Source organism: Mobula hypostoma, chromosome 9 (genome assembly GCF_963921235.1).
Source record: "Mobula hypostoma chromosome 9, sMobHyp1.1, whole genome shotgun sequence".
Classification (NCBI taxonomy): Eukaryota; Metazoa; Chordata; class Chondrichthyes; order Myliobatiformes; family Myliobatidae; genus Mobula; species Mobula hypostoma.
In genome coordinates, this window is record NC_086105.1 from 110,390,116 (window position 1) to 110,417,766 (window position 27,651).

The 27,651-nt window shown below is 39.4% G+C and overlaps 1 protein-coding gene across 1 annotated transcript in view; it reads right to left on the bottom strand.

Annotated features, from left to right (window-relative positions):
- LOC134351946 (uncharacterized) overlaps positions 1 to 27,651 on the bottom strand; it is a 315,363-nt gene that overhangs the window by 169,141 nt on the left and 118,571 nt on the right. Inside the window, exons 62-74 of the mRNA XM_063058888.1 lie at positions 24,974 to 25,129; positions 23,609 to 23,796; positions 21,945 to 22,030; positions 19,717 to 19,844; positions 18,824 to 18,979; positions 15,274 to 15,461; positions 14,101 to 14,186; positions 12,509 to 12,636; positions 11,131 to 11,286; positions 9,306 to 9,493; positions 5,626 to 5,714; positions 2,911 to 3,044; positions 1,983 to 2,107 (exon numbers count right to left, since the gene is read on the bottom strand). Of these exons, the coding sequence (XP_062914958.1) occupies positions 1,983 to 2,107; positions 2,911 to 3,044; positions 5,626 to 5,714; positions 9,306 to 9,493; positions 11,131 to 11,286; positions 12,509 to 12,636; positions 14,101 to 14,186; positions 15,274 to 15,461; positions 18,824 to 18,979; positions 19,717 to 19,844; positions 21,945 to 22,030; positions 23,609 to 23,796; positions 24,974 to 25,129 (1,808 nt within the window). The remainder of the gene's footprint in view (positions 1 to 1,982; positions 2,108 to 2,910; positions 3,045 to 5,625; positions 5,715 to 9,305; positions 9,494 to 11,130; positions 11,287 to 12,508; positions 12,637 to 14,100; positions 14,187 to 15,273; positions 15,462 to 18,823; positions 18,980 to 19,716; positions 19,845 to 21,944; positions 22,031 to 23,608; positions 23,797 to 24,973; positions 25,130 to 27,651) is intronic.

A 27,651-nucleotide genomic window follows, 5' to 3' on the forward strand; every position in this document is an offset into this window, starting at 1 on the left:
AGTGGAATACAAATACTATATTTTTTACTGAAAGCTTTTTCATGGAAGAGTGTAACAGAAACAGATGAAAGAATGAATATCATAACCCATCAATAGATTATAGATTACTAGAACAAGAATTTTAAAAATTAAGTAACAAGTTTAAGACTGAACCGCAGACCTAATTCATAGAAGCATTATTAGGCAGAGCTCACAACCCTATCAGCCTCTTCAGAGATTAAGTATTCATCCCAGTTGGAGAATACTGAGAAAAAACAACAATCAGAAAGAATCCGTGTTATAACAGCTGACCATATAGTACAGATCATAGATCATTTCAAATGCAGTCAACATCTCCTATTTCTAGGTGTTTTAGGCCAATTTGAGGACCTCAGGAGATTGCGGTGAATGAATCTCCTGGTACAAAACTAAAAATGTTTTGTGACTTTTAAAAAGTGCAGCCTTTGCTGATTGTTGACAGACGAACTCCAAGAGTGAATATCATTTGATGAACATGGTTCCAATTTTCAAATTGTATGCATGTGGATCGGTTTAGAGGGCACAATCTTTACAATCGTTATACAGCTCTCCACAGAGTCACGGCAACACTTCAACTGATGTACTGCTCAGCCCTCGACAAATACATTTACTTCACCCCCCTCCCCCGCAGTACATCAGGACCACCCTACCAGAGGGATTGGGAGGAGAAGGTAAGAGAATGTAGCTGTATCTATGAATGTCTCAGCATTTCATTTGGTAGGAACAAGCTCAAAGGCCAGATATGCACTAAAGGAATATTGGTAGCAGTCATTCAGTGATGAACTCCCATGCAAAACTACAATCAGCAGTTGCAATTCCATTTTGATAAGTAGGATCAAATTGCACAGACTTTCTGCCTTGGAGTTTGAAATTTGTGATTTACACTTTTAAGTTAAATGTTTCAAGCATTTTCTCACACTAAGGTTTGGAACTGAAGATTCACGCTGGCAGCAACTTTCTGTCTGTAGTCAGCAGGATTCTCATTTGCACTTAACCTAAACCTTGAGATAATATATGTCAGAATGAAATAGAGTGTTTCTTTTCCCTAATGAATTCCCTGGGTGATAGCATAAATGTATGTAATGGTTCATGGACAGGTGTGACATGAACATTCCCTCTATGGCCATAACCATTCTTGTACCAACTTAATCTTGTGGTTTTTATTGGCTCCCACACCTAAGTATTAAGGTTAAAGAGCCATTGACTTCTACAGAATGTGGGCACTTCGCTGGATGTTCACCCAGACTTTACAGCACAAGGTCCAGTCATTGTTAACCACCTGACTCATGTACAATTGCTCCCACTGAGACTCAGTATTGCTCCATGACGTGAGAAAAGGAAGAGTGAACAGCCTCACAAAGTAAGTTAGTGGGTATTAAACTAAGTGCTGGAAATAGAGGGGAAGAGAAATTGATGTGGACTGGATGAAGGAGAAACATTAATTGAAGGAATATTAATAGAGGCATTTTGCTAGAGCGTCAGGAGAACTTGAAGGAAGATTGTTAAGTTAGGAACAAGTCCATAAAAGAAGAATTCTCAGACACGTGAACATGTGTTCATATACACGCATGCTCTATATACACAGTTATAAATTATAGAAAAAGGAACTGAGCAACAGAGAAATGGCAATGAAAGTTTATTTGGTTACTCATTTCTGTCCCTTGGAAACCGAATAGTTGATTTTGCTGAAGCTAAATGGGTCCAATCTGTAACTTGATGTACTGTTCTACTCATGAAGCAAAATACAGAGGATTGGCTACTGATAAAAAGTCATATAAGAGCACTTTTGAACTTTCAAATACCTTAATTGCTTTAACTTTTTGAAGAAAGCATGTTTATTTTGAACAAATGAGTACCGATTAAAAAAATCAAAATCATGATTTGCAAGTCCCAATCCCATAAATATAATGAAGGGAATTTTCCATTTCATACATTACAAAAATATCAATTCATTGAACACATACCTCGAAGTATTAAAATTTGGATTGTTTTTAACCAGTAAGTTAATGTAGGCTGTTGATACTTCATCCGATAACGCCAAACGTTCTACAAGTTTCAGGTTTTTTGCGTTTGCTGCGAACACTTGAAGCTGCACAGAGTGAGAGAGAAATTAGGAGATTTACTTAACATGATATGCTCAGTGAAATTTAGATTCTCTTGGTCAACAGTAAGGATATAGCTGGAGTGTTGACACATATCAGATAGGATGAAAGTGCAAATCCTAATATGATATCAAGCAGGCCCTCCAACCATTTCTCCAGCAGGCAGCAGCAGTGCCATTCTGAGAGTTACTGTAACAATTTCAGAAGTAGTTCTTCAAAAGAAAATTTTCATCTTTGTTTTTTGGACTCAGGAGGATGAAATACAGTTGTTAAATGGATTCTTTTATGAAGCACAAGTCTTCAGCCCCCATATTGTATGAGTTCCTTGCAAATCTATTGGTGTTTGAGGTGTGGAACAGTCTTGTTGCTTTAGGTAGTTCTGGACTTTAGTTAGTCTTTCAGGCTAGTGGTAATGGCTGGCATGTGCCACATTAAAATTCACTGCCTATAGGTTGCATTTGAAGGAAGCTATCTACTCAAAGAATTCATCTTCTTTTGAGTTGTAAGGTAAAGGCATCAACTGCTCATGGATTTAATGGTGTAGCACACCTCCTAATGTTCAGGAAGTGAAAAGTATATACTGTACAGGCAATAAGCACTGCTCCTTCTAGGAGGTCAGGAATGATTTCAATCACTGACAGTTAGACTTAGTTGTTGAAAGTCCTCCTTATTTATCTGGCATGGACACTTCAGCATCACTATCCCAGCACAATCAAACTCCTCAGTGCAAGTCCTTCTTTCCGCTTATATGAATACTGAAAATAAAATTCAAATAAAGGGAAGTACTTACCAATGTTTCATTATCAGTGAATGATTGAAGGTCAGCGAGTGAAACTTGACTCAAATACAGTCCTAGATATTGAGAGAACCACGCAGTGGAGTTCAGGACTGGATCACTTGCATTGTAGCATTTTGGCTTGGGTTCTATTGTACAAAGTAGATAAAACATTGTAATGATACAAAGATAATTGTTTTAAAAATCATCTACTTTTGTCTCAAACAACTGGTTCATCTATCAAGCCTCTTATCTTTATAATACTAGCAAATGACATTCCCTCTACTTCCTGAGGAGGCTGTGGTCCTTCGGAGTGTACAGGCCTCACCTTCACATGTTCTACCAGTCTGTTGTTGCCAGTACAATCTTCTATGTGGTGGTGTGCTGGGGCAATGGGTAATGCCAACAGGCTCAATAAACCATAAAGGAAGGCTGGCTCTGTTACAGGAGTCACACTGAACACACTGGATGTTGTGATAGAACAAAGGACCCTATGGAAAATCCTGGTAATTCTAGACAATATTTCTCACCCTCCGCCTACCACCTTGGCTTTACACAGGAGCACTTTTAGCAATAAACTAAGACAATTGTGCTGCTCCAAAGAGCACTATAGGAGGTTATTCTTGCCCTCAGCCATTAGGCTCTATAATGAGTCAACGTATAGCTGGGGAATTGATGACTCCCTCCTGTTAAGACTGTTTGTGGTAACTTATTTCTTTATTCTCTCTACTTCTCTTCTCATATTTATATTTGTGCACTTGTAATGCTGCTGTGACACTGTAATTTCTTTTGGGATCAATAAAGTATCTATCTATGAATCTATCTACATTAAACATGAAAGCATTTTGGGTGGGAACTATGAAAAATCATGTGTCAGCAGATCAACTGCCCTGCACTCTGCTTACCAACCTTGACTAGGGACTGTAAAATCATCTACAATAATTAAAAGATATGGTTAGGGATGAATTTTCAGAACACATTTTAAGCAATAATGGGACATTCACATGGAATTCCTATAACAAATGAAGGTTTCACCCTCAAAAATCATGGCATGCAAAATGGAACTTGTGGAGAGTATCTGTATGTCAAGTTCACACTTAACACAGATTCACATAAATGTAGATGGTGGTTTTCCAACAATGAACAGATTCTGAACATTATAAACAGAAGAGCTTTTGCAGATGCTGTTAATTCAGAGCAACACCCAGAAAATGCTGAAGGAACTCAGCAGGTCCGGCAGCATCTGTGCAGAAGAATAAACAGTCGACATTTTGGACCAAGACTCTTCATCAGGACTCAGGTTCTAAACATCTGACAAAAATTCGAACATCAACCCATCAATGTGCCAAAAAATGTTTTTTAAACACTCAGTCAATATGCTGTATCATCCACTTTCAATTGGAAAAATCTAAACATCCAACAAACCAAAGATTCTCACAAAACAGAAATTGTATTTTGAATTAAATTAGCTAGATGTCATCTCCACAGAAAGTGTTTTGAACAAACTGGCACCTCAACATCACAACCATACTTCATACTCAACGCCAGTCACCCGAAACACCACAGTGAATCAAAACAACTCTGCACCATTTTAACAATCTGTTTTAAGCTAAACAGCTGCACAAACATGGACACTAGATTAGTTTCTTACTATTTTTCTCACATTTCACTCTTATTCAAATTAATATCCATTAGTGGGATGCAATTTCCTAGATTCCAGGAGCTGTTATGTCTTAAGACGAGTGAACTCTTCATCTATGGAAACCATTGCAATTATCTTTCACCCTGCATAGACCAGATCAAACGGCAATGACACAACTGTTGGCAGAATCTCAGGTGGTGATGAGGAAGCGTACAGGCATGCGATAGATCAGCTGATTGAATGATGTCATAACAACAACCTTGTCCTCAGCTCCAGCAAGACCAAGGAACTGACTGTGGACTCCAGGACAGGGACTTGGGAGAACACACACCAGTCCTCATTGAGGGTCAGCAATGGAAAGGATGAGCAGCCTCAAGTTCCCGGATGTCAACATCTCAGAAGATCTATCCTGGGCCCGACATATTGATGCAGTTATGAATAGGGCACACCAGTAGCTATACTTCTTTGGGAGTTCTGGTACATGACCAAAGACTCTAGCAAGTTTCTGCAGATGTACTGTGGAAAGCATTCAGGCTAGCTGCATCACCGCCTGGCACTGAGGCGTCAATGCACAGGATCGGAAAAGGCTGCAGGGGGTTCTAAGCTCAGCCAGATCCATCATGGGCACAAACCACCTCACTATTGAGGATTACCTTCAAAAGGCAATGCCTCAAGAAGATGGCATCCATCATAAAGGACTTCACCACCCAGTACATGGCCTCGTCTCTTTACTAACATCAGGGAGGGGGTACAAGAGCCTTATGGCACACACTCAACGTTTCAGGAACAACTTTTTCACTCCACCATCAGATTTCTGAATGGTCCATGCCTCAATATCCTGCTCTCTTTTTGCACTATTTATTTTTTATATATATTCTTATTTTATGTATTGCACTGCTGCTGCAAAACAACAAATTTCATGACATATGTCAGTGATAACATACAGTACCTGATTCTGACATGTCATTCAGCACTGCTATAGTAGTGGTTACCACCAAGAACTTTGATTAAATTGTCTTTTTCCTCCTCTAAAATAATTGACATTAATAGTCTATGTTTGTAACTTTAGAATAAAAATGTTACTTCACCTTGTAGCAAGTAAGCTTTGATCCCATTGTAGATTTCTGTCCGTTTTTCTGAGTGTAACTTTGGCAACTGAACATTCAGTGCATTTACACTAAAGATAAAATTTTCAAAAATATATTTCACTTTCAGCTCAAATTAAACTGCAGCAATGCTAACTTTAAAATAAAATCATATAAAAAGAACATTTGAATCAAGTTTACCTGTGTTGCCCTTCCTCTTTGTTCATAAACTTACGGACAACTCAAACAGAAAGATATGTGTACACATTTATATGCTTAGAGAAGAAACCCCACATATGCCCATGCACCTACATTCATATGAAGAAATAAGCAAATATGAAAATACATATGGAGACAAACTCACACTAAAACTACACGCTGCTAATCAAAGATACAAAAACTGGACTACTAATGGTGAATCACTACATAACACAATGGTGTATGAACCAAGGGTAAATGCCATTATTCCCTTTGGGGTAATCAAGGGTGGCTAATAAATGTGAATTTCCCACTGACATCCACTCCTTAATAATAAGAATATACACGTAAACCAATAACAATGAACATTCATTCATCTACTCTCACATTCTCTTACAGTTAATAACTCTTAAAAGCTGGCAATCTCATAGCATTCATTTGCCAGGAAATCAAGAAGTCTGGTCTTAAATTCATCTCAAAAATTGTATTAATCTGAGACTCTGAAAGTTTATAACAAACAAGGCTGTTTAAGTTATATGAGAGCAGATTATGTGTTTCCAAAAAAGATTTTCTAAAGATTCACTGACATGAGAATCTGCAGACGCTGGAAGTCCAAAGCAACACACACTAAATGCTGGAGGAACTCAGCAGGAAAGGAGGTATCTATGGAAAAGAGTAAACAGTTGACGTTTTAGGCCGAGACCCTTCTTCGGGACGAAACAGTCGATGTTTCGGGCCAAGACCCTTCTTCAGGACTTTAGAACTGACGAAGGGTCTCAGCCCAAAACACTGGCTGTTCACTCTTTTCCACAGATGCTGCCTAGCCTGCTGAGTTCCTCCAGCCTTTTGTATGTGTTGCTAAAGACTCACCGTACACAATTGGGGGACAAAAGAGATCTAATTTATTTACACATGATGGGAAGCTGGCCAAGTATATACTGATATATTGTGAAATAATTGATGGAAGATGAGCCAAGTTCAGGCAACATTAACTCCTAGGCATGGACTGAAAAATCAAGTGTAAAGTGACAGTACATTATTAATGGCAAAACCATAATAGTGCTGATGTACAGAGGAATCTTGGGGTTCAAGCCGTCATTCCCTGAAAGAGGCTCTACAGGTAAAGAAAATACATGACATGCTTGCCTTTATTAGTTAAGACACCAAGGAAGTTATCCTCTACCTCCAAAAACTCTATGTAGGCTACTTCTAGAGTATTGCATTCAAATCTAGTCACTCCATTATAGAAGGATGTGGAGGATTTCGAGAAAATGCTGAAGTAGTTTATCAGGATGCCGGAGGGGGAGGGAACGTCGAACGTCGACTCAGCCCATGAGAGGCCTGCGTCGGGCATTTTCATGCCTTACAAGTCGCATACTGGAAGTCTATGTGGGGCGCCACTCTTCGCACAGACCAGAGCAGTGTGTGATTAAGTGCCTTGCTTAAGGGTACAAACACGCTGCCACAGCTGATGCTCAAACCAGCGACCTTGAGGTAACTAGATGAATGCCGTAACCACTTGGCCAGGTGCCCAACACGTGCCATATGGAGAAGTTCAACAAATTTGGGTTGCTTTCTCTGGAGCAGCCGAGGCTAAGTAGAGATTTAAAAGTGTCTTAATAGATTATGAGAGGCATAGATAGAGTGGACAAGCCAATATGTTCCTTCCAGGGCTGAAATGTCTAACGCTAGAGGGCATGTATTTAAGGTTAGAGGACGCAAGTTTAAAAGGAGATGTGTTGGGCAACGCAGCAGGTGCCTGGAATGTGCTGTGAGGATGGTGCAGGCAAATACAACAGAGACCTTGAAGAAGCTCTCAAGGCTCTTAGAAAGGCACGTGAATGTGCAGAGAGTGAAGAGACATGTCTATTGTATAGGCAGAAAAGATTAGTTTAATTTGGCACTTAATTACTAGTTAAATTAGTACAGTACAACATCATGGACCGAAGAGCCAGTCCTTGTGTTGTACGAGTAGTCAGTGTTTTATATTTTTTAATAAACATCAGATTGTTGCTAGATTTTTTAAAAATCTGCTGAACTGTCCCCTAGTGTGATGGATGGAGTCTTGACCTCACAATTATCCTCGTCATGGCCCTGCATCTTGTCTATCTGAACTACACTGTCTTTGTAACTGTGACACTTTATTCTGCATCCTGTTACTGATTTCCCTTCGACTACCTCAATATACTGCTATAGTGAAATGATCTATATGGTTGGCATGCCAAACAACGCTTCTCACTGTGACAATAATAAACCAATTTGACAGTATTGTCCTTCTCCTGGTGAGTAGATTAAACTTCAGTCTTCTATTCATGTCTTATTCTTGGTGCTGCTTCTGGCACCAATCTACTAATTTAAGAACTTAATTACTTCCAGGTAACAAATGATTATAGTGGCCCAGGAAACATTAGCCACGTGGTTATTCATTAATGCTCTGGGAAAAATCAACATTTTGCCCAAAGATATTTTCTCAGTTCTAATGAAAGGTCTTCAGCTTGTTATCATTAACTCTATTTCTCTTTCCAGGGATGCTGAGGATTTCCAGCATTTAAAAAAAAATTCTGATTTCCAGCAATGTTTGATTTTCAATTACAAATCCTTACCCTCCTATTTTTGCTGTTGTAGGATCAAAACACCAGAAAGATATTTCTTCCTCCACTGCAAAACTTAATTTGTCACGCAAGTGACCTCGAACAGAAGGCTCTGAATGCCCCACCTAAAGCTTGCTAATTTTCTCCGCAATTCCTCCTCTCCTGAAGATTTCGACACAAGTTTCACCTCAAATGTTGCTAGATTCTTGTGCGAATACCCCGTGGATGTTGAAAGTCTGAACTTCTAGGCTATTTGACTGAGAAGGTTAATTTGCTCTGGCTGTTTACATCCAATATCCATTGGAGCAACAGCATAGTTGTAACTTATTAATAAGAGACTGTAAAATGTTAGCATGCTTCTGTTCTCTTTGTGGTGATCGGCCTGAAATCAACCAATTTAGGACTAGCTGAGAATCAAAGCTGCCCCCTGTGGCTTTGATGCTCATCTGATGCCATTTCAAATCAAACAAAAAAAAATGCAACATCAATTTAAATATATTGTCATCATTAGGAAATATTTCAGAGTATACTCGGCCAGCATCTCAGCCTTGAAAATGTTTTCAATGGATGGTTCTCTTGTAGTTCTAACATTAGACCGGGATGCTCTGTCTTCTTTTTTATAGAGAGAATGTGACTTCAGTGACTGTCACAGCCAAGCTTGATAAAATTAAACACCATGATAAAATTAAATTTGATCAAATCAGAAGTATAGCTGAAACTTCTGGAGACATTAATGTGTAACAGGTATATTTTTTCCACCCAACAGCAATGTAAAGACATATCTTATGGAATATGGCGTGTTATCTTCTGTCCTGCATCCTTCTGAGCTACTGTATTTGACAGGAAGATACCTGAACTTCTAGATATTTCAGTTCAGTTTAAACAAGTACATACATTCTTCTGTAGCGAAGACATGGGACTCGTAGCGTGCTGCTGGAAACCAAAGCAGGTGTGGTGAGAAATGGCAGATACGGGACTAGTCTGACATTAAGCCACTCCTCCACTTCTGCATCAGAGAGTTCAGGGAAGCTTTCCGTAAACAAAATCCACACACCCTCCATCAGAGCACTTAAAAGATTTGCCTGCAAATGAAAAGGAAACATTGTTATTTTATTACTAAGTACCAGAATTCTAATCTATTAACATAAATTCCCACAACTTGTTAAAAAAACATAGAAACATAGAAAACCTACAGCGCAATACAGGCCCTTCAGCCCACAAACTTGTGCTGAACATGTCCCTACCTTAGAAATTACTAGGCTTACCCATAGCCCTCTATTTTTCCAAGCTCCATATACCTATCCAAAAGTCTCTTAAATGACCCTATCGTATCCCCCTCCATCATCGTTGCCGGCAGCCCATTCCACACACTCACCACTTTGAGTAAAAAACTTAACCCCTGACATCTCCTCTGTTCTTACTCCTCAGCAACTTAAACATGTGTCCTCTTGTGGCAACCATTTCAGCCCTGGGAAAAAGCCTCTGACTATACACGATCAATGCCTCTCATCATCTTATACACCTCTATCAGGTCACCTCTCATCCTCCGACGCTCCAAGGAGAAAAGGCCGAGTTCACTCAGCCTATTCTCATAAGGCATGCTCCTTGTTCTGTGACATCCCTGTGGCAATTAGGCTCAGTTATGAATGTCAGAGTTATGATTTGGAAGCAATAAGGCCAGCATTCTCTGGGAGTGATTCATGATTTTAAATGATACCCACATCTCTTGTCTAATTGTGAATCCACTTTCAATACAGCAGATAAGCTATGGCTGTAAATTGTAGATATGGCAAAGGCAGGTAATAATGCTTAGAGTACTCATTGGCCAGAACACCTCTCAAAGTCCAACCCTCCATCTCCATCGTGAGAGGTGGAAATGGGCAAGGCTGGCTAACAGTTCTTTATACAGGCTCATCCCCTGTACAGTGAATACTATGCACGACAGAAGCATTGATGAATTCCAGCCACACCATCGACTTTGTGGACGATGGAGATGGGAAGTCATGGATGGCCTATGCCCACTGGGAGCCTAAGGCCTAAGAAGAAGAATAATTGGCCAGGACATTGTCTTATCAAGCAATTATTGTTGCAAAGCTCCTGTATTTAATCACTCAAAGAGCTTACGTATGTGAAATAAACAAAGAACATCAAATTTTCATAACCTTCTTGGCCCTAGTAATATGTTTTATTTCTTTCTTTTTAAATCTTTTTATTAATTTTCCAAAACTATAAACAGAATAACAATATTGATACAGAGAGATTGGAATAATCTCATTGTTGATAAGCATGTACAAAAATGATTTCAAATAATACAGGTATAATAGACTTCCAAACTCTTAATATAATTAATCATAGTGAAAAAAGAAATAAAAAGAAAAAAAATACAAAGAAAACCCCCCCCCCAAAAAAAACTAAATACTAATCCCAAAAGAAAAGCAAATGGAACAAAACAAGGCTAGACCAATATCTTAAATCGAACACATTCAGTAATGTCGTCAACTCCGCTCCTCTATTCATATATTTTAAGTTAATAAGAAGGATTCGGAAACTGTTTTATTTATTATGGCCGTACTGCCCTATAAATGAACACTTTGACCTCATTAGAGTCCTCTAGTAGTGCAGAATTCTTATGCAATGTTCTGATACACCAAGACCCATTTTGGGACTACAATGGTTACATCTTGCGAATGGAGAAATAGAAATTACATTTGCAACTTACGTTCTGGGTTGCATTGGCGAAAGCCTCTAAAAACAGAGTTAGATTCTGGATGGGTCTGATTTTTAGCACCAACTTTGTTAAGAGATTGTCGTCTTTAACGAATCCAGGTGTGCTCAGCAGACTGACCAATTCATTGACATCAATATTATTTAGCACCTGTAAAGAGACAAAAGGAATTTGCTGAATTCTGCAGAAGCAACTGGGTACAAACCAGGGAAAACAAATTTTAGCTTGTGCAGTACCATGCCAAAAATCAGTTCTATCGTTTCTTTGAAATCTTGAAGTAGTCAAGCTGCATCATAAAGTTCTTAGAATTTTACTTGAAAGAAAATGGGAAATGATTCAATCTCGCCATTCAATATCCTGCCCAAGTTCAGTTCTGGAATGGCAGGCATTTGTTAAGTCTTTCTCCCGTTCCCTACAGCATAGCAATATTTTAAATGCATACTTCATGTACCCTTTAACTATTCCATTACTTCAACATATCACACTTCAACTGGTGGGACTTACTCTAAAGGGTACATAAAGTAACTGTCTTAAAAGATTAATCAAGGGGTTCAAAAATCAGATTTCAATCTGAATTTGATATTAAACTAAATGCAATAACTGATTCAAATTTTCCTTAATTGTTCTGCACAATATGACAGAGGAACAAAGATAATTTAAACCAATGTTTCTGGATTATTCAATTTAGATACATTTCCAGACAGGTTTATCTTAAAGAACTCAGTTAAATAAATGCAAATCAGCAGCTTCCTTTTCAGGAAACAAAAAAACTACAGCTGTCTTAAATGGTTAGTACTTAGAATTCTTAAGAGATTATCATGAAAATGGAACACTGCCCACACATAAATATTCTACAAAGGAAGACTTAGCATTAGATTCTGACTATTTTTTGCTAAAGAGCTAGAAGGATATCTCATTAGTAATACTGCAGACAGTGTCACAGAAATATAGAAACATTAAAAAAGTCTGAGTAGGAATAAAGCTTTCCGCCTTCAACACAATCAAATTTCCCATTCGGTGATGTCAATTCCATGAAGATGCATTAGCCCCAGCATTATTAATATCATATTACAATTATCTGTAATACAGAATAGTCTGACATCATAGTAAAACTTGATCTGGGGAAGTTTGCAGAATAAGCAAGCTGTTGATGGAAGCAGTCTTTGGACAGCTGCTACACATCAGCTTGTAGGGAAAGTAACAGAATAAAGTTTCTTTGCTTCATCTGGTGATACATAGAGCAAGCTCCTTCCCAAATCACAAGAAGCATACAGTGTGGGCTCACTCAAATGCTTTAACAACAAATGCACATTAAGCACATCTTGGAAGTGACCACCACCAAATTTCACCGAAGAAGTAGCTTTCTTTTTACCTCAGTTTCACGATCAGGAGGAAGCAGCGAAACTGCGTCCTTCAGAGTTAGAAAATTGAAGTAGCTTTGGAAATAGTTCTTCAGGTAGAGGATAAAACTGCTGTTTTCATAGCATTGATAAGGAAATACTGGAAAACAGTAAATATTCAATCAGTTTTCAAAGACCCTATTCACTGAAAGGACATAATAAGTACACAAACATTCCAAAACTCAACTATGCAGTGGTGTAACAGAATTAAATTTGCAAAGTGTTATTACTCTCAGTGATCGTCATAACTAATCCAGAACAACAGGATCAGATAATAGGCTGAGCTAGGGAACTGGAGATCAGGAAAAGTGGAGGAGTGGGAGGGTGGACCAAAAGAGCTGGTGGCGAGACTGCACGGTGGTACTGTGGCAATGCCAGGGGAATACACAAGGATGATTACTGAGTCTGTATGCAGAAAAGCATCTTTTCATTCTAATGAAACAGAAAAATAATTAAAACAAATCTCAGGCCAGGTGGCATCTGTGGAGAAATAGAGCTAAGATTTAAGATCAATGATTCCTTCTGTCAGAATTGCCTCAAGTTGCAGTTTGGCTGAATCAGATGGCGATTTCAGTTTCCAACATCAGCAGTCCCCTGTCCTCTCTGATCACAGAATCAACTGTGATGTACAGGAGAGTGGACTGAGGCTTATTTCCATACTCTAATCAGCTATCAAAGGATGGCACAAGTCCTTGTACATATACTGGAGCTGTACATACACATCTCTGCATCAATTCGAATCTTTATCGCAGTTAGTGTCATGCTTTACTACAGAAGTGGTGGGAGTTCAAATCGGGCTGCTGCCTGCAAGGAGTATGCACTTTCTCCCCATGACCGTGTGGGTTTCCTCTGGGTTCTCTGGTTTCCTCCCACATAAAGATGTATGGGTTAGGGTCAGTAAGTTGCGGGCATGGAGGCATAGCAACATTTGTGGGCTGCCCCAGCACGTCCTTGGACTGTGTTGGTTTTGCACGCAAACAAAGCATTTCACCCTAGGTTTCGATGATTCAATGTACAGGCGACAAATAAAGCCAATCTATAAACATTTAAATCTTTTCCTTCAGCCTTCTTTCATGTTCTACAATGTAAAGGTTCTCAAAATGTGTAGGCCAGATCCATTTCATCCTGTTCTCATGCTCAATCACAGTCAATGTCTTCTCAACATGAGCCATATCTTAATGTACATATTTATCATTCACTGTCTGTTCTGAATTTCCAAAGGTTTGTACTTTTATAACTTCTGATTCTTTCTCATAAAATCTATTATGCTTGCTAAAACCGAACTTCAGAGTATAAATACTAGAAGCGAGCAAGGCTGAATCTGAAAGGCCATCTATTGGCAACAACAAATGTATATCAATAATTCTTCGAGCACTTTAGATAGGACTTATGATTGCCATTCACTCTGAGCTAAAAAGAGAAAACTAAACTCACAAGTTCAGTAGTTGGAGGAAGTGTAAAGGGAATAAAACTTGTTAATGGATCAGTTTGAAAAGCCACCAAGCACAACTCATAAGGCGCCATTAAATTACGAAACAAAACCAGTCAAATTTTTTGTAATTACCTTTTGCATAAGCCAGCAAGTTTTTATATATGGCTTTCTGATCGTAGAGATTTTGCTGCTGTTTGAATAAGCTCAGTACTGTAACACTGAAGAAAAATCGACAGAGATACATTAATTATAAGTGTCACTGGAACTTATATTAAGAGTCATAGGCTGAAATTCTTCTCATTAGTACTTCTAATAAATGCATAAAACTCCCATGACTGACCCTACTACGTATTTATGAGCTAACCTAGAATGAATTCATTATTGCAATATTAAATAGAGGAATCTTACACCACAGCAGATTAATTACATGTGCACACAAACACACACGTACCCATGTCTGAGACCCATTCAAAACTGCATAACACTGCTGAACTTCACAGCAGTGGTTCCATGCATAAAATACTCAACGCTTTGCTCTGCAGCAAGCAATTACCATGCCCTACCGATGTACTGTCAGGCTAACAGATCCTGTTCCAGCTCTATCGGAAAGCCTTGACAATCTCAGAACAAAAATGAGCATAGAGGCCTAATATTACGGGTATAAAAATTACTTTTCCAAGAATAGGTTTAGCAAGAATCAGGAAGCCTTCCTTCAGTTCAAAACATAATCAGCCTTGGGCAGGAAACATCATATTTGTTCCCTTCCCAATTTTCATGTGTCTCCTGAAGCTACAGACTCCTTTGCGTCCAAAGGTGCAAGGTCCAGATGTACATCGTTCCTTTATGTTTTAAAAGTTAGTGCGGCAAACTATTTGAATAACTGGCTAACTCATCTTTAGACACAGGGCTTTGATAGACGTGTGCCATTAAGAAAGAATAAAAAGCTAATTGGTCAAAAGGTTCAACAGGAAAAACATGAATGAATGGTACTTTCAAATGCTGTTTCAAGTCAACAGTTCTTAAAATAGAGAATATGACCTTGATGACTTTCCATCACAACTATTCAGAGAAGAGGAAAGCAAGAACAGAATGGAAAACATCAAGGTAATAGTGAAAATTCTGTGGAATGATACACACTCTGTTGGATCATTTATCTGACAAGTATATGTATATATATGTATATGTACATATATGTATGTGTGTGTGTATATATATTTATAGACACTCCACTACTCAGTACTACTAAATCATCTGTCAAATTACTTTCAACTAATATAACTCAAATTATATTGGAAATATTCTTACATTTTTTCAAGTAAAAAGCATTGAAGCCTTCGGCTATTATTAGAGTTGAAGAGGGTGGTGCTGACGAGTGGCAGGGCTGGAATTAGTGTAACATTAAGCCATTCCTTTACATCTGTATCATTGGCTCCAGAAATGCTTTTCTGAAACTCAAGCCGTACCCCCTCAACGACAGCAGCTAAAAGCTTTTCCTGGAAAAGACAAAATAAAGTGTTTAGAATGAGAATTGCTGCAGGGCAAAGGATTGACTATTTTATGTGTAGAACCAATGCTGTAAAGTTCAGTCGAATGAAAACAAACTCCATTATAAGCGGTCTGATAATTTGTTACTTTCAGGGTAAAATACAGAGGGAATGCAGTTATCGCACTCTGATTTCATCACCCCGTCCCTCACACTCTAAACCAGTAACCCTCACTATCACAGCAAATGTTGGCAGGTATTTGAGTGCTACCATTGAGTGGTAAATGAAATAAATAGTATGGTTACTGATTCTTCGTATTTACCAATAAAAACAAAACACAACATTGCTGTGGCCAATCACAGATATGACCAGATAACACGTATGTTCAAAGTTGGGCAACGGCTAAAAAACTTACCTTTACTGCGCTACTTACTGATTAGTTCCAATTTCAGATAGCAGAAGGGCTTGTGGGTTTGGAATGAAAAGAATGGAAAGGAGGGTTGAGTTGGCTAAAAGGGAAGGGAGTTAATTTGTCAGCTAAAACAGTAAATTAGCAGTGTAAATCCCAGCAAAGATATATTGCGACAAGGAAAGCAGGCTCAATAAAAAGCATGCAACTCTGATTAACTAAGGACATTCAGGATGTTATCAGCTTCAAAGAAAAGGCATGCAAAGAAAGGGATCATTCAGAGGATCAACAAAACTAGAAACCAGCAGATAACGAAAAAGAAAATTATAGATGGAGAAGACAGAATCGGAGTGTAAGTTAGCAGGTCATATAGAAGCAAAGAGTAATAGTTCAACAGCCAAATAAAAAGAAGTACCAAAAGAGGATAAATGATAGGATATTCAAAATGAGAAATAGTGGGTTTGTAGCAATTTTCAATAATTATTTTGGATTGTTCATGGTGGAAGGCTTTAAAATATTCCAATATTAATAATAAAAAACTAATTATTCACCAAATTCTTGCATTAAAATACAAACTTAGAAAAGAAATCACACCTTACTATAAATACAAGCTTGATTCAGAATACCACAAACTATATTATGATTGATCTTTTATTACCGATAGGACAATCCATAATAACCGCCTGTATATACTACTACAGGATAATTAACAGATATTAACCATTCCAAACACACATAACGTACAGAAATCAGTAAGTGAAAAACACCAGAAATATGCTGAATTGAAAGACCTTGGAACATGAACAAGGTATGCATTGTCCCAATAGTAACATCTACAGCTGGTATCATCCCAAAAGCACTACACAATAGCATTAAACGATTAGGGCTACAGAGCAAAATCTATTTAAATCTTCAGAAGGCCACAATACTAAACACCACAAAAAAAGTCCGAAAGTTCCTAGCAATTGACAAATGAGCATGCCTGGCTACGACCTTACCTCAGGTTTCACCAATTTAAGCTCAGAAAAAATAATTTAATAATAATAAGAAGAAGAAGAAGAAGATTATCATGGGACTCTAGGGAGTTTGATCACTGAAAAAGTAGTACTAGGTCAACTAATGAGGCCATAGGCCAACGAAGCCCCTGGACTTGACAGTCTGTATCCATGGGTTTAAATACTCTTGGATCTCCATTAAATACTTTGTTTCTATAGACTACAGACCCACAGCTCTGTCAGAAAGAACAGCATCACTGTGGGGGTAGGATGGCTCAGGGATAAAGGGGAAAATATATGCCTAAAGGTAAAGGAGGTTGGAAAGGTAATTAATGAATACTTTGCTTCAGTGTTCACCAGGGAAAGGAACTTTGACAAATGTGAATTTAGTGCAGATCAAGCTATTGTGCTGGAATACATTGAGGGTTAGAAAGAGAAAGTACTAGAACGTCTGAAAAATATTAGGATAATTCAGTCCCTAGGGCTAGATGGGATATACTCCAGGTAACTACAGGAAACCAGGGAAGAGGTTGTTGGGTTGTTGATGATGATTTTGCATCCTCCTTGGCTACAGGAGTGGCAGCAGATGATTAGAGGATGGCAAATGTTTTTCTATTGTTCAAGAATGGTAACAGGGATAATCCTGGGAATTATAGATCAGTGAGCCGTACGTCACTGGTTGCAAACTAATGGAAAAGATTCTTAAGGACGTGATTAATGAGCATTTGGAGAAGTTCCCTTATTAGGGATAATCAACATAGCTTTGTTAGAGGCAGGTCATGCCTCACAAATCTGATTGACTTTTCTGAGGTGGTGACAAAGCAAGTTGAAGATAGAGTGATAGATGTGGTGTATACGGATTTTAGTAAGGTGCTTGACAAAGTTCCACATGGCAGGCTCCTCCAGAGGTCATGATGCATGGATCTATGGAAGCTTGGCTGCATGGATTCAGAATTGGCTTGCCTACACTATGCAGAGAGTGGTGGTAGATGAAGCATATTCTGACTGAAAGTCAATAACTAGTGGTGTTCCAAAGGGACATGTTCTGGGAAGTAGAACGGTAGGTCAGTAAGTTTGCAGATGACACAAAGGTTGGTGGTGTTGTGGATAGTGGAGAAGGTTGTCATTGGTTACAGTGGGATATAGACAGGATGCAAAGCTGTGCAGAGAAGTGGCAGATGGAGTTTAAGTCAGAAAAGTGTGAAGCGATACACTGAGGAAGATCAAACTTGAAAGCGGAGTACAAGGTCAATGGCAGAAGTCTTATGAGTGTGGGTTCCAAGTTACAGATTCCTCAAAGTTGCGATGCAAGTTAAGAATGCTGGCCTTCATTGGTAGTGGATTGAGTTCAATGTAATGTTGCAGCTCTATAAAACTCTGGTTAGACCACACTTGGGAGTGTTTTGTTCATTCTGGTCATCTCATTGCAAGAAAGATGTGGAATCTTTTGAGGGGGTGCAGAGGAGTTACAGTATGTGAGGAAAGATTGAGTGAGCTAGGGTTTTTCTCTTTGGAGCAAAGTAGAATATGAGGCAACTTGATAGGGGTGTGTAAGATTAGCAGAGGCACAGATAGAGTGAACAGCCAGCACCTTTTTCTCAGAGTGGCAATGGCATCCACTTAGAGTGAGTGGAGGAAAGTTTAGGTGAGATGTCAAAGATAGTTTTTTTTAAATATACACTGAAAGTTGTAGGCACCTGAAATACACTGTTGGGGATGGTCGCAGAGGCTAATGCAATAGGAACATTTAAGAGACTCTTAGATAGCATACTGTATGGGTGCAATAACAATTGATGGTTATAGGTTGTGTAGGGTGGAAGGGTTGGATTGATTGTGGAGTAGGGTTATACGAGTCAACTCAACATCATGGCCAAATGGCCCATACTGTGCTGCACGAAGGAGGGATTTTTAGCTTATGTGCACTTCACGCCATAGTCCAAAAGATAAAAGTAATATTTGCAACTTACATCTTGGGTTTTGGTGATGAATTCAGTTAGAAGTAAATTCAGATTTTTCCTGGATCGGATATTGACTAAGAGCCTAATCAAAATCTTATAGTCATCGATGAATCCAGGCATTCTCAGCAGATCAGCCAATTCCTTGGGATTGGTGTTCTGTAACACCTAAAAAGAAAATTCCAATAAAGATAAATATTTTGGAGCAAGCTGTGTGAGTATACAAGTACTTCTGCTACAAATATAATCCTGTTCAGTTTTTGCATGTGGAAAATGAAGTTTGACCAATATATTAGCATTCCACACAAAAAAACCTTAGTGTTATACTGTGACTGTTAATTATTTTCTTTTTAACCAGAACAATTTCTACAGATTTACTTCTGTGACTAAAGGCTACAGACAATTGTTCATGTTTTGATGATGTCTCTCAGACCAATTGTCACCCAGCCTTTCCAATGGGAATGGAAAGAAATATGGATTAAAATAATGTCCTTGCAATTCCCATTCTCATCTTTTAAACTCATTACATATTAATTGACTCCAAACTGGCAAACCAGGTCCCAATTAAAAGTTAGAAGCAATAGATTTTTGGTTTTATTTAAACACCAAATAGCAATCCCTGCCGAGTTACAATACAGTTATAAAACCAATACCATTGGTGAATGAAAATTTCTACAACAGCAAAAAAGTTCACCCAGTAATTGGATTACTTAGCGTAAGTTCTAACAGCATTCTGAGTATATCCAAACCTTAACGACTAGTTCAAGGTACCTTCCCAAGGGAATGGGCAATTAAATGTTTGCTCCGCCTGCAGGGGCCATATTTCCAAAATGAATTATATTTTTAAAAATGTCAATCCCAGTAGAATAAAAAACCTCATTTCAATAGAATTATTCACTTTTTACCTCAGCTAAAAGTTCAGGAGATACCACTGAATATGCATCCTTCAGAGATAGAAAGTTGGAATAATTTTGGAAATAGGTCTTCAAGTAGAGAGCAAAACTGTTGTTTTCATAACAATTAAGTGGGAATGCTGGAAAAAACAAAAAATAGGTTACTCCTCAATGATTCCATTTATGGAAAAAGATATTACAAGTTATCATCAACACTTAAAATCCAATTTATTCAAAGTGAAACCGTTGGAACTGTAAATGAGTCACAACTTCCAAAAACAAGCCATCAATCACTAACATGTCTATTCTGTTCTCAGCCATAAAGGCTTCAAATAATATGAATACTTTGGCGATATTTTATGCTACACTGCATGTACTTGTAAGTTATTTCTAATATTTATTCAAGGGTTGTCAGCAGTATTTAGTGCCCACCCCAGAACACATTACGAGGTCAGTCTGCATTTGTTGGATACAATGACTTTAGATTAATTTAACTCAGTAAATCATTACATGATAACTTCATATTTAGAAAAAAAAAGTTAACTGTCACAAAGTTTTTGGCCCATATTTTAGGTTCAGACTATTCTGATAGTTGCTTTCACCTTCATTGGTTGAATGGTCAACTGGCTAGATACCAAGGACTGGTGATGGAGTCATTCCATTATACAGTTCAGATCTGGACCTCCAACCCAACTCATCTACGCCAAGTTGCCTAATTGAATTAGTCTCACTTGCCTGCATTTAGTCTATATCCCCTTAAACCTTACCTATCCAACTACTTTCCAAAATGTCATAATTCTACCCATCTCTACCACTTCATCTGATACTTCATCCCAGATTCTCACTACTCACTGTGTGAAAAAAGTTGCCCAAATGTCCCTTTTAAGTTTTTTATTCTATCACATTAAACCTATGCACTTCAGTACTAGACTTGCCTATTCTGGAGAGAAGACTTTGGCTCGTCACCTTATCAATGCCCCTCATAATTAAATACACCTCTAGAAGGTCACCTCTCAGCCTCCTAGGCACAAAGAGAAAAAGTCCCAGCCTATCTAGTCTCTCTTTATAACTTAAGCTGTCTAGTCCAAGGAATATCCTTGGAAATTGCTTTTGCATCCTTGCCATTAATTGACATTCTTAATGATAAGCACAGTTTCTGCAAATAAAAGAGGCAACAGCGCCAAACAGGAGACAATATCTAATGCAGGTTAGTGTTTTGTGAGATGAAAAAATATTAGAATATAAAAGCAAGTGTGTATTGCTGAGGCTTTGTAAGGCATTGGTTGGACTGCACTTGGATTACTGTGATCAATTTGGGGCCCTGTATCCAAGAAAGGATGTGCTAACTCTAGAAACGGTCCAGAGAAGCTTCACAAGGAAGATCTCAGGAGTGAAAGGTTTAAACATTTGAGAAACGTTTCATGCCTCTGGGCCTGTGCTTAATGGAGTTCAGAAGAATGAGAGGGGATCTCACTGAAAGGCACGAGATACTGAAAGGCCTGAATAGAGTGAACATGGAGAGGGTGTTTCCAGTAGTGGGAGAGTCAAGGACTAGGATGCAAAGCTTCAGGATAATAGAATATGGCTTAGTCCAGCATCCAGGGGCACACCTTCAGAATAAAGGGATATCCCTGTAAAACTGAGATGAGGAGAAATTTCTCCAGCAAGGGTGTGGTGGATCTGTGGAATTTGCTAGCATAGAGTGCTGTGGAAGCCAAATAGATTGACAGGTCATTGATTGATAGGTTCTTGACTGGCAAGGTAAACGTGATGGGGAAAAGGAAAGAGAATGGGGTAAAAAAAAAAGTCAATCCTGATTGAATGACAGAGCAGACTTGATTGACCAAATGTTCTAATTCTGCTCCTATACCTCACGGTCTTAAGAGAACTTGGAAATCAGAAATGAGAACAGAAAATGTGAGATTATGAAGCATCTGTGGAGAAAGAAAGAGCCAACATTTCAGATCAACGATTTTTTAAAAGAACAGCTGGTACTATAAACTTGCTTAAAAATCTATTATGAAGCATCTGTGGATAAAGAAACGGTCAACATTTCAGATTGACGATTTTTTAACAGAACAACTGGTATTATAAACTTGCTTACAAAATATATTGGAAAACGAAGAGTCAAAGGATTAGCAACTGAAGAAATAAGGTGAGAGATTGAAAAATTTTACTAGAATATATGCGCACAAGTTTGATAAATCACCAAGTTACACGGTATAATGAATCACTTATACCTCTGGTATAATTTAATATGTTTTCATATATGGCTTCTTGATCACTGGAATTCAGATGCTCTTTGAACAAACTCAGTGTTGCAACACTAGGAGAAAAAAAAACAGAAATTCACCTTAGGCCATTAAAATAAAAAGAAAACACCCCTTCAAACAGCCACTTGAAGCTCACTGAATTAAAGACAATAGCAACATTTTCTAAGGAGTAGAAAATCAAGGCTGTAGGGGCTGAATTAAGGGTGGGCACATAATAGATGAATTTCAATGCCTAGAAGGGTGTGATATTCTATTTTATCAGAAAAGACAATGGAAAACAATATACACCGTTACAAGTTTCACATTCCATGACACCATTCCTTGCGATTGCAGGTCTCACACCTGACCTTAGCGTACATCAGGCTGCTGTTAATCGAGTGCAGCAGGACATTCAAAACACAATCATTCCATCCAGCTCATAATCGAGCTTCAAAACCTGAGCCGCTGGATCTCCCTCTGCAATTGGGTACTTGACTTCCTTATTGACAGCCCTCAATCAGGACTGGTTACAACATCTCCTCCTCAATGGCTATCAACATAGCTGCGTGCCTAGCCCCCTGGTCTACTCCCTATACACACAAGACTGAGTGGCTAAGTACAGCTCCAATGCCATCTTTAAATTTTTCAATAATCCTACTGTTGTTGGACAAACCACAGGAGGTGATGAGTCCACTCAACCAGATAGGTTACCTGGCTGAGCGGTGCTGCAGAAACAAGCTCTTGTTCAATGTTGGCAGAACTAAAGAATTGATTGTTTTCTGCAGGAAGGGGAAAGAGAACAAATGTGCACCACTTTTCATCCAGGGATCAGTGGTGAAGAGTGGCAACAGCTTTAAGTTCCAAGGTGTTAAAATATTGGGTAACCTGTCTTGGCCCAGCACATAGATACAATCATAACAAAAGTTCACCAGGACCTTTTCTTTCTTAGATGGGCACAGAACACATTGACAAACTTCTACAGATGTGCTGTCAAAAGCACCCTGACTGGCTGCATCACGGTCTGGTATGGCAATTCAAATGCACTGAAACGCAAGAAGCTGCAGAGAATGGTTGACTCTGCCTGTGTATCATGGGCACATCTCTCCACACCTTTAGTAGTATTTATAAGGAGGCACTGGCTTAGGAAGGCAACATCTATCAACAGAGAGCTTCACCATCCCAGCTATGTTACCTTTTCACAGTTACTATTGGGCAGGAAGTACAGAAAACTGAAAAAAACTTTTTCATTGTCCCTGTGCATATACAGTATGTACTTATGCAGATGACAAACTTAAATTTAGCTTAATTCTAATTTCGACTCTGAGCTTGAATAAACAGGTCTATCATTGAGCCTAGGCACATTTCAGATACTCAAACATCCCTCCACCATCCACCCTCTTCCATGATCTATCATGTCCTTCTGTAAACCGTAACTAACACCCTCTGTTCACAGCATACATTGGAATCCGATGAGTGTGCAATTCCCAGTTCCTTCAATCCTGTGCACTACTTTAATTCCCAACATTTAAACCTCAAACACAAATGCAAACGATTACCCACAAAGCTTTACAGATGATGTCCTGTTTCTTGGCCATGAAACAATGGGTCATTACAATTAATTAGAGCTTACAGATAATTAGAAATGTACTTACATTTTATTGAATGGATAACAGGGGAATTGCTCTCTATTTCTGGACGTGAAAAGGAATCTACTGATCAATGGCAGAGATGGAATTAGCGTGGAATTTAGCCATTTATCCAACTCAGGATCACCAAATCCAGACATGCTTCTGGAAAACTCAAGCCGTATCCCCTCTATGATGGCAGCTGAAATATTTCTCTGAAAAGAGAAGAAATTTTGCTGTAGAACAATATACTTGCATGATAATACAGCTAAATCAACTTGCTACATTTTGACTTTCCACCAGTCAGATATTTTTTAAAATTTCTTCTTTCCTTGGTCTGTGAACAACACTGACAATATCAATATTTGTTGTCAACAAGTAAAAATTAGTTTTTTTTAAACTGGATACTAGATTGTAGAGTTAGAGTTACAAAATACACGTGGACTAAGATGTTAACTGTCCTGTGCTATCACCAGTAGGATCATCAGTTGATCTGCCATCTGTCTTCAGGAGTTTCGGCCCACTTATGATCAAGACTCCCTCGAGGTGGTGGGCCAGCAGTGCTAAAGCACCACCTCCAACTGGTGAGCTTAAAAACTTGGCATCTGCCTCTATCAGAGTTGTTGGTCACTTCCATCCAACAGATAGTCTACTCTTCAGGTGTCTATGCAACTACTGAAGGGTTTGCAAGATATGTATACACTGTCTGACTATCTGCCCCTCTGGACATACTTGGTCCACACCCATGCTGATCCTTTCTCTGCTGCCTCAGCTACAGCCCTGCTGGTTGACTTGATCTCCCTTCTAGTGAGGCCAAAGTCACGCAGCCACTTCTGGAGAGAGAACACAATAAACCCATGGCAGCCTACTTCGAATGGATAGCATGAGACCTTCCACCCTCTGTCTCTGCACTCTGATTTTAATTCTGCATGCTTGGTTAACTTGCGCTCATGGGCTTCTTCTTTTGAAAGGTCATAGTCCTAGAACTTTCTTCCTTAAGATGGGGGGTGGGGGGAGGGAACAGAATCTTTGAATATTTTTACTACAGAGATAGATAGATACTCGATAAGTAAGGGATTGAGAGTTTCTCAGTGGTAGATGTAGAGTTTAAATTACAGTCAGATCGCCTACGATAATGTTGAATGGTGGAACAAGTACAAGGAATTGAGGGACTTGTTGACCTGAAATGAGTATTAAAGAACATAATTCCATAACCCTTGTGATATTCACACACCCAATTCATCTTATAGTTAGTATACCCACTATCCATTTCTTAATCTCTGAGTGAAAGGGACACAGATATATTCTCAGGTGCCACATGGCTCTAATAAAATGGACAGTATAGCTAGGGAAGCAGTAAATAGTGAAATCTCAGGAGTGAAAGCAACTTACATTGTGACTCTCCAAGAAGAATTGACGAATAAGTGCAGCCAACTTTTGGACTGGTTGAATACGGATTAAGATGCTCGTCAGAATTCTGTAATTATCAATGAATCCGGGCCTGTTTAGAACTTCAACCAATGCACGGACTTCGATGATTTTCAACACCTGTGAAATACATTAAGGAATTTCCTTACTTTACGTATGCAATATGTGACGAGAATACACATAGATAAGATGTTAGCTGTCCTGTGTGATCAGCAGTTGGTCTGCCACCTGTCTTCAAGAGAGAGATAAGGAACACAATGAAACAGCATCTGGAGATGTGTAATAAAGGGATGGGGGAGAGAGAGCTGTCTGGAGCGGCTCCCCCTTTGAACCCTGAACTGTTTGAAGTGATGGACAGGCGATACCCCAGCAGGGGGATAAAAAGGGACCGGTTCGCTAAGGCAGAGACACACGACACCCGAGGTAACGAGACCCTGGAAGCGGTACACCTCTCACGAGTCGGTGGGAAGTATCGGACAACGCACAGGGTGGAAAGGTACGATCAGCGGGAACCCGGTGTGTGTCCGCCCTTGCTTGGGTGCCGGGTTCACTGCAGAGGATCGACCGCATCTGGAGGAGGGGTCACAGTCGGTGACCTCAGGTGACATCACCAAGGACCTGCCCAAAAGCTGCTTGTGAGCCATCTCGCCGGTCTGTGAGTGGAAGCCATTTCTGAATGATCAGTCGTTCCCGTTCTCTCTCTCTCTCCCCCCACACGTTGTCCATCGCCATGGCAAACGATTACTGCGAACTGAACTACTAAATTGGACTGAACTTTGTGTCACTTTGAAATTTGGTCATTTACCCCTAGACAACGATAGAGCTTGATTGATGCTGTTATCTTAATTCTGTGCACATGTGTGTTTATCATTGCTGAACTGTTGCATTTATTATCCTTTCGATTACTGTGTTGCTTGTTTCTTTAATAAAACTTTCTTAGTTCTAGTAATCCAGACTCCAACTGAGTGATCCATTTCTGCTGGTTTGGCAACCCAGTTACAGGGTACGTAACAAATAGGAATCAGACTCGGCAAAACACATAAATGCAGAGGAAGTTACAGCAACAAAAGCATTATTTGCTGTATAGTTTAAACACGTAAGCTTAAATGGATATTTTAGTATGGGGTTTAAAAAAAACATGGTGGCCCACAGTCTCACCACCATCATTCTACTATTGTCAGCAGGACAAGCAGCATAACCTACAGTGTTGGAATACAAAGTCAGGCATACCTCTGACACAAATTGTATTTTAATTGCAAATCATGATACTATACCTAGTTTCTGACTCATCAATGCTATCTAATAAACATTTCTTGTTGCATGCAGGAGGTGGTCAGCATCATCGCACTGGACTACTTTTGCTGCCTTAAAGTTCCTTAAGGTTCGTCTAGCTGGGGGGTGGTAGTGGGGACAAGCTCCCACTATCTATTAAATGCTCCCAATGGTGTGTGCTTCAAATAGCCTCTGACAACCAACACCAGCTCCTGGACTTCACGTGTGGCTTAGCTACTAAGCCCAGCAGAACCGTTTCTACTGACAGGAGAAGGGGCGTAGGAGGATTACTGGCGCCTTCAAGCCAGTCGCTTCGGGCAGATGGGGTTTGTCAGCCGTGGTTGGCAGCTCAAGGAAATCTCTGCTCTCAAACCTCCACTGCCTTGCGGCTATACCCACTCATGGGGAAAGCTTCAGGAGTAAACCCCAAAGGAAAAATCCAGAGCTAGAGTCCCTAAGGCAGCCCTACATTGAGTTCAATGCTGAGTGCCAACTCCTGCAACACTGCTGGTGCCAAACTGTATCAGTCTCTGCTGTTCCTTTGGGTTCATCAGATGCGTAGAGGTGGGGAGCTAACTGCATGGGCAACCACTTGCTCTCCGTATGGTACTGCCCCGCTGTTGGTACAACACCATGGCTGACCCTGACCAACGGAGGCCTCAACATCATCACTTCTTTTGCCTCCAGAACTTCCAGCTCCCAAATCACGACTCGTACATGGTTACTGCTGCAGCACCTTTTAAAGCAACTTTCATTATTTGTAATAGAAGTCAGGTTTTTTCCCTTCATTCTACATGGCACAAAGTAGATGAGAGGCAGCAACAACATCCTCATAAAGACCATGAACACCATGATCCAGGGCTCTCAGAAAACAACCGGCAAGCTTGGCTCCATGCTATATGCCATCCCTGCCTCTCATACTCACGTGTTACATGCAAAGAACCTCGCTGGGCCCTCTGAAGTGAGGGGGCAATAGATGCCTGTGTTTATTCAGGCGAGCTACTGCACTCGATTTATTGCTTGTTCGACCAAAGACAGACAGTGCTGGAGCCCCTCCACTATTACCACCTAGAAGTTTTACACTAAGTTAGCTCTATAACATTGGGAGATGTACTGCAGTCAATCTGTGGTACATAGCTGCATTACTCAATATTAAGACACCCTTTGTAAGTGCCAAGCCGAACATTACCTTTCTCACTGTCTGTACCAAGTCCCGAAAGACACCATAAAATGCAAGTCTCTCATTCTTCCTATCACCATCACGGTCAGGTCGGCACAAGTACTCACTCCAGGTCAGTAAATACAGCAGATTTGCTCTGGATTGTATGCAGCAAGTGAAATTATTCTATAAGCTCTTAAGAAATGCTTAA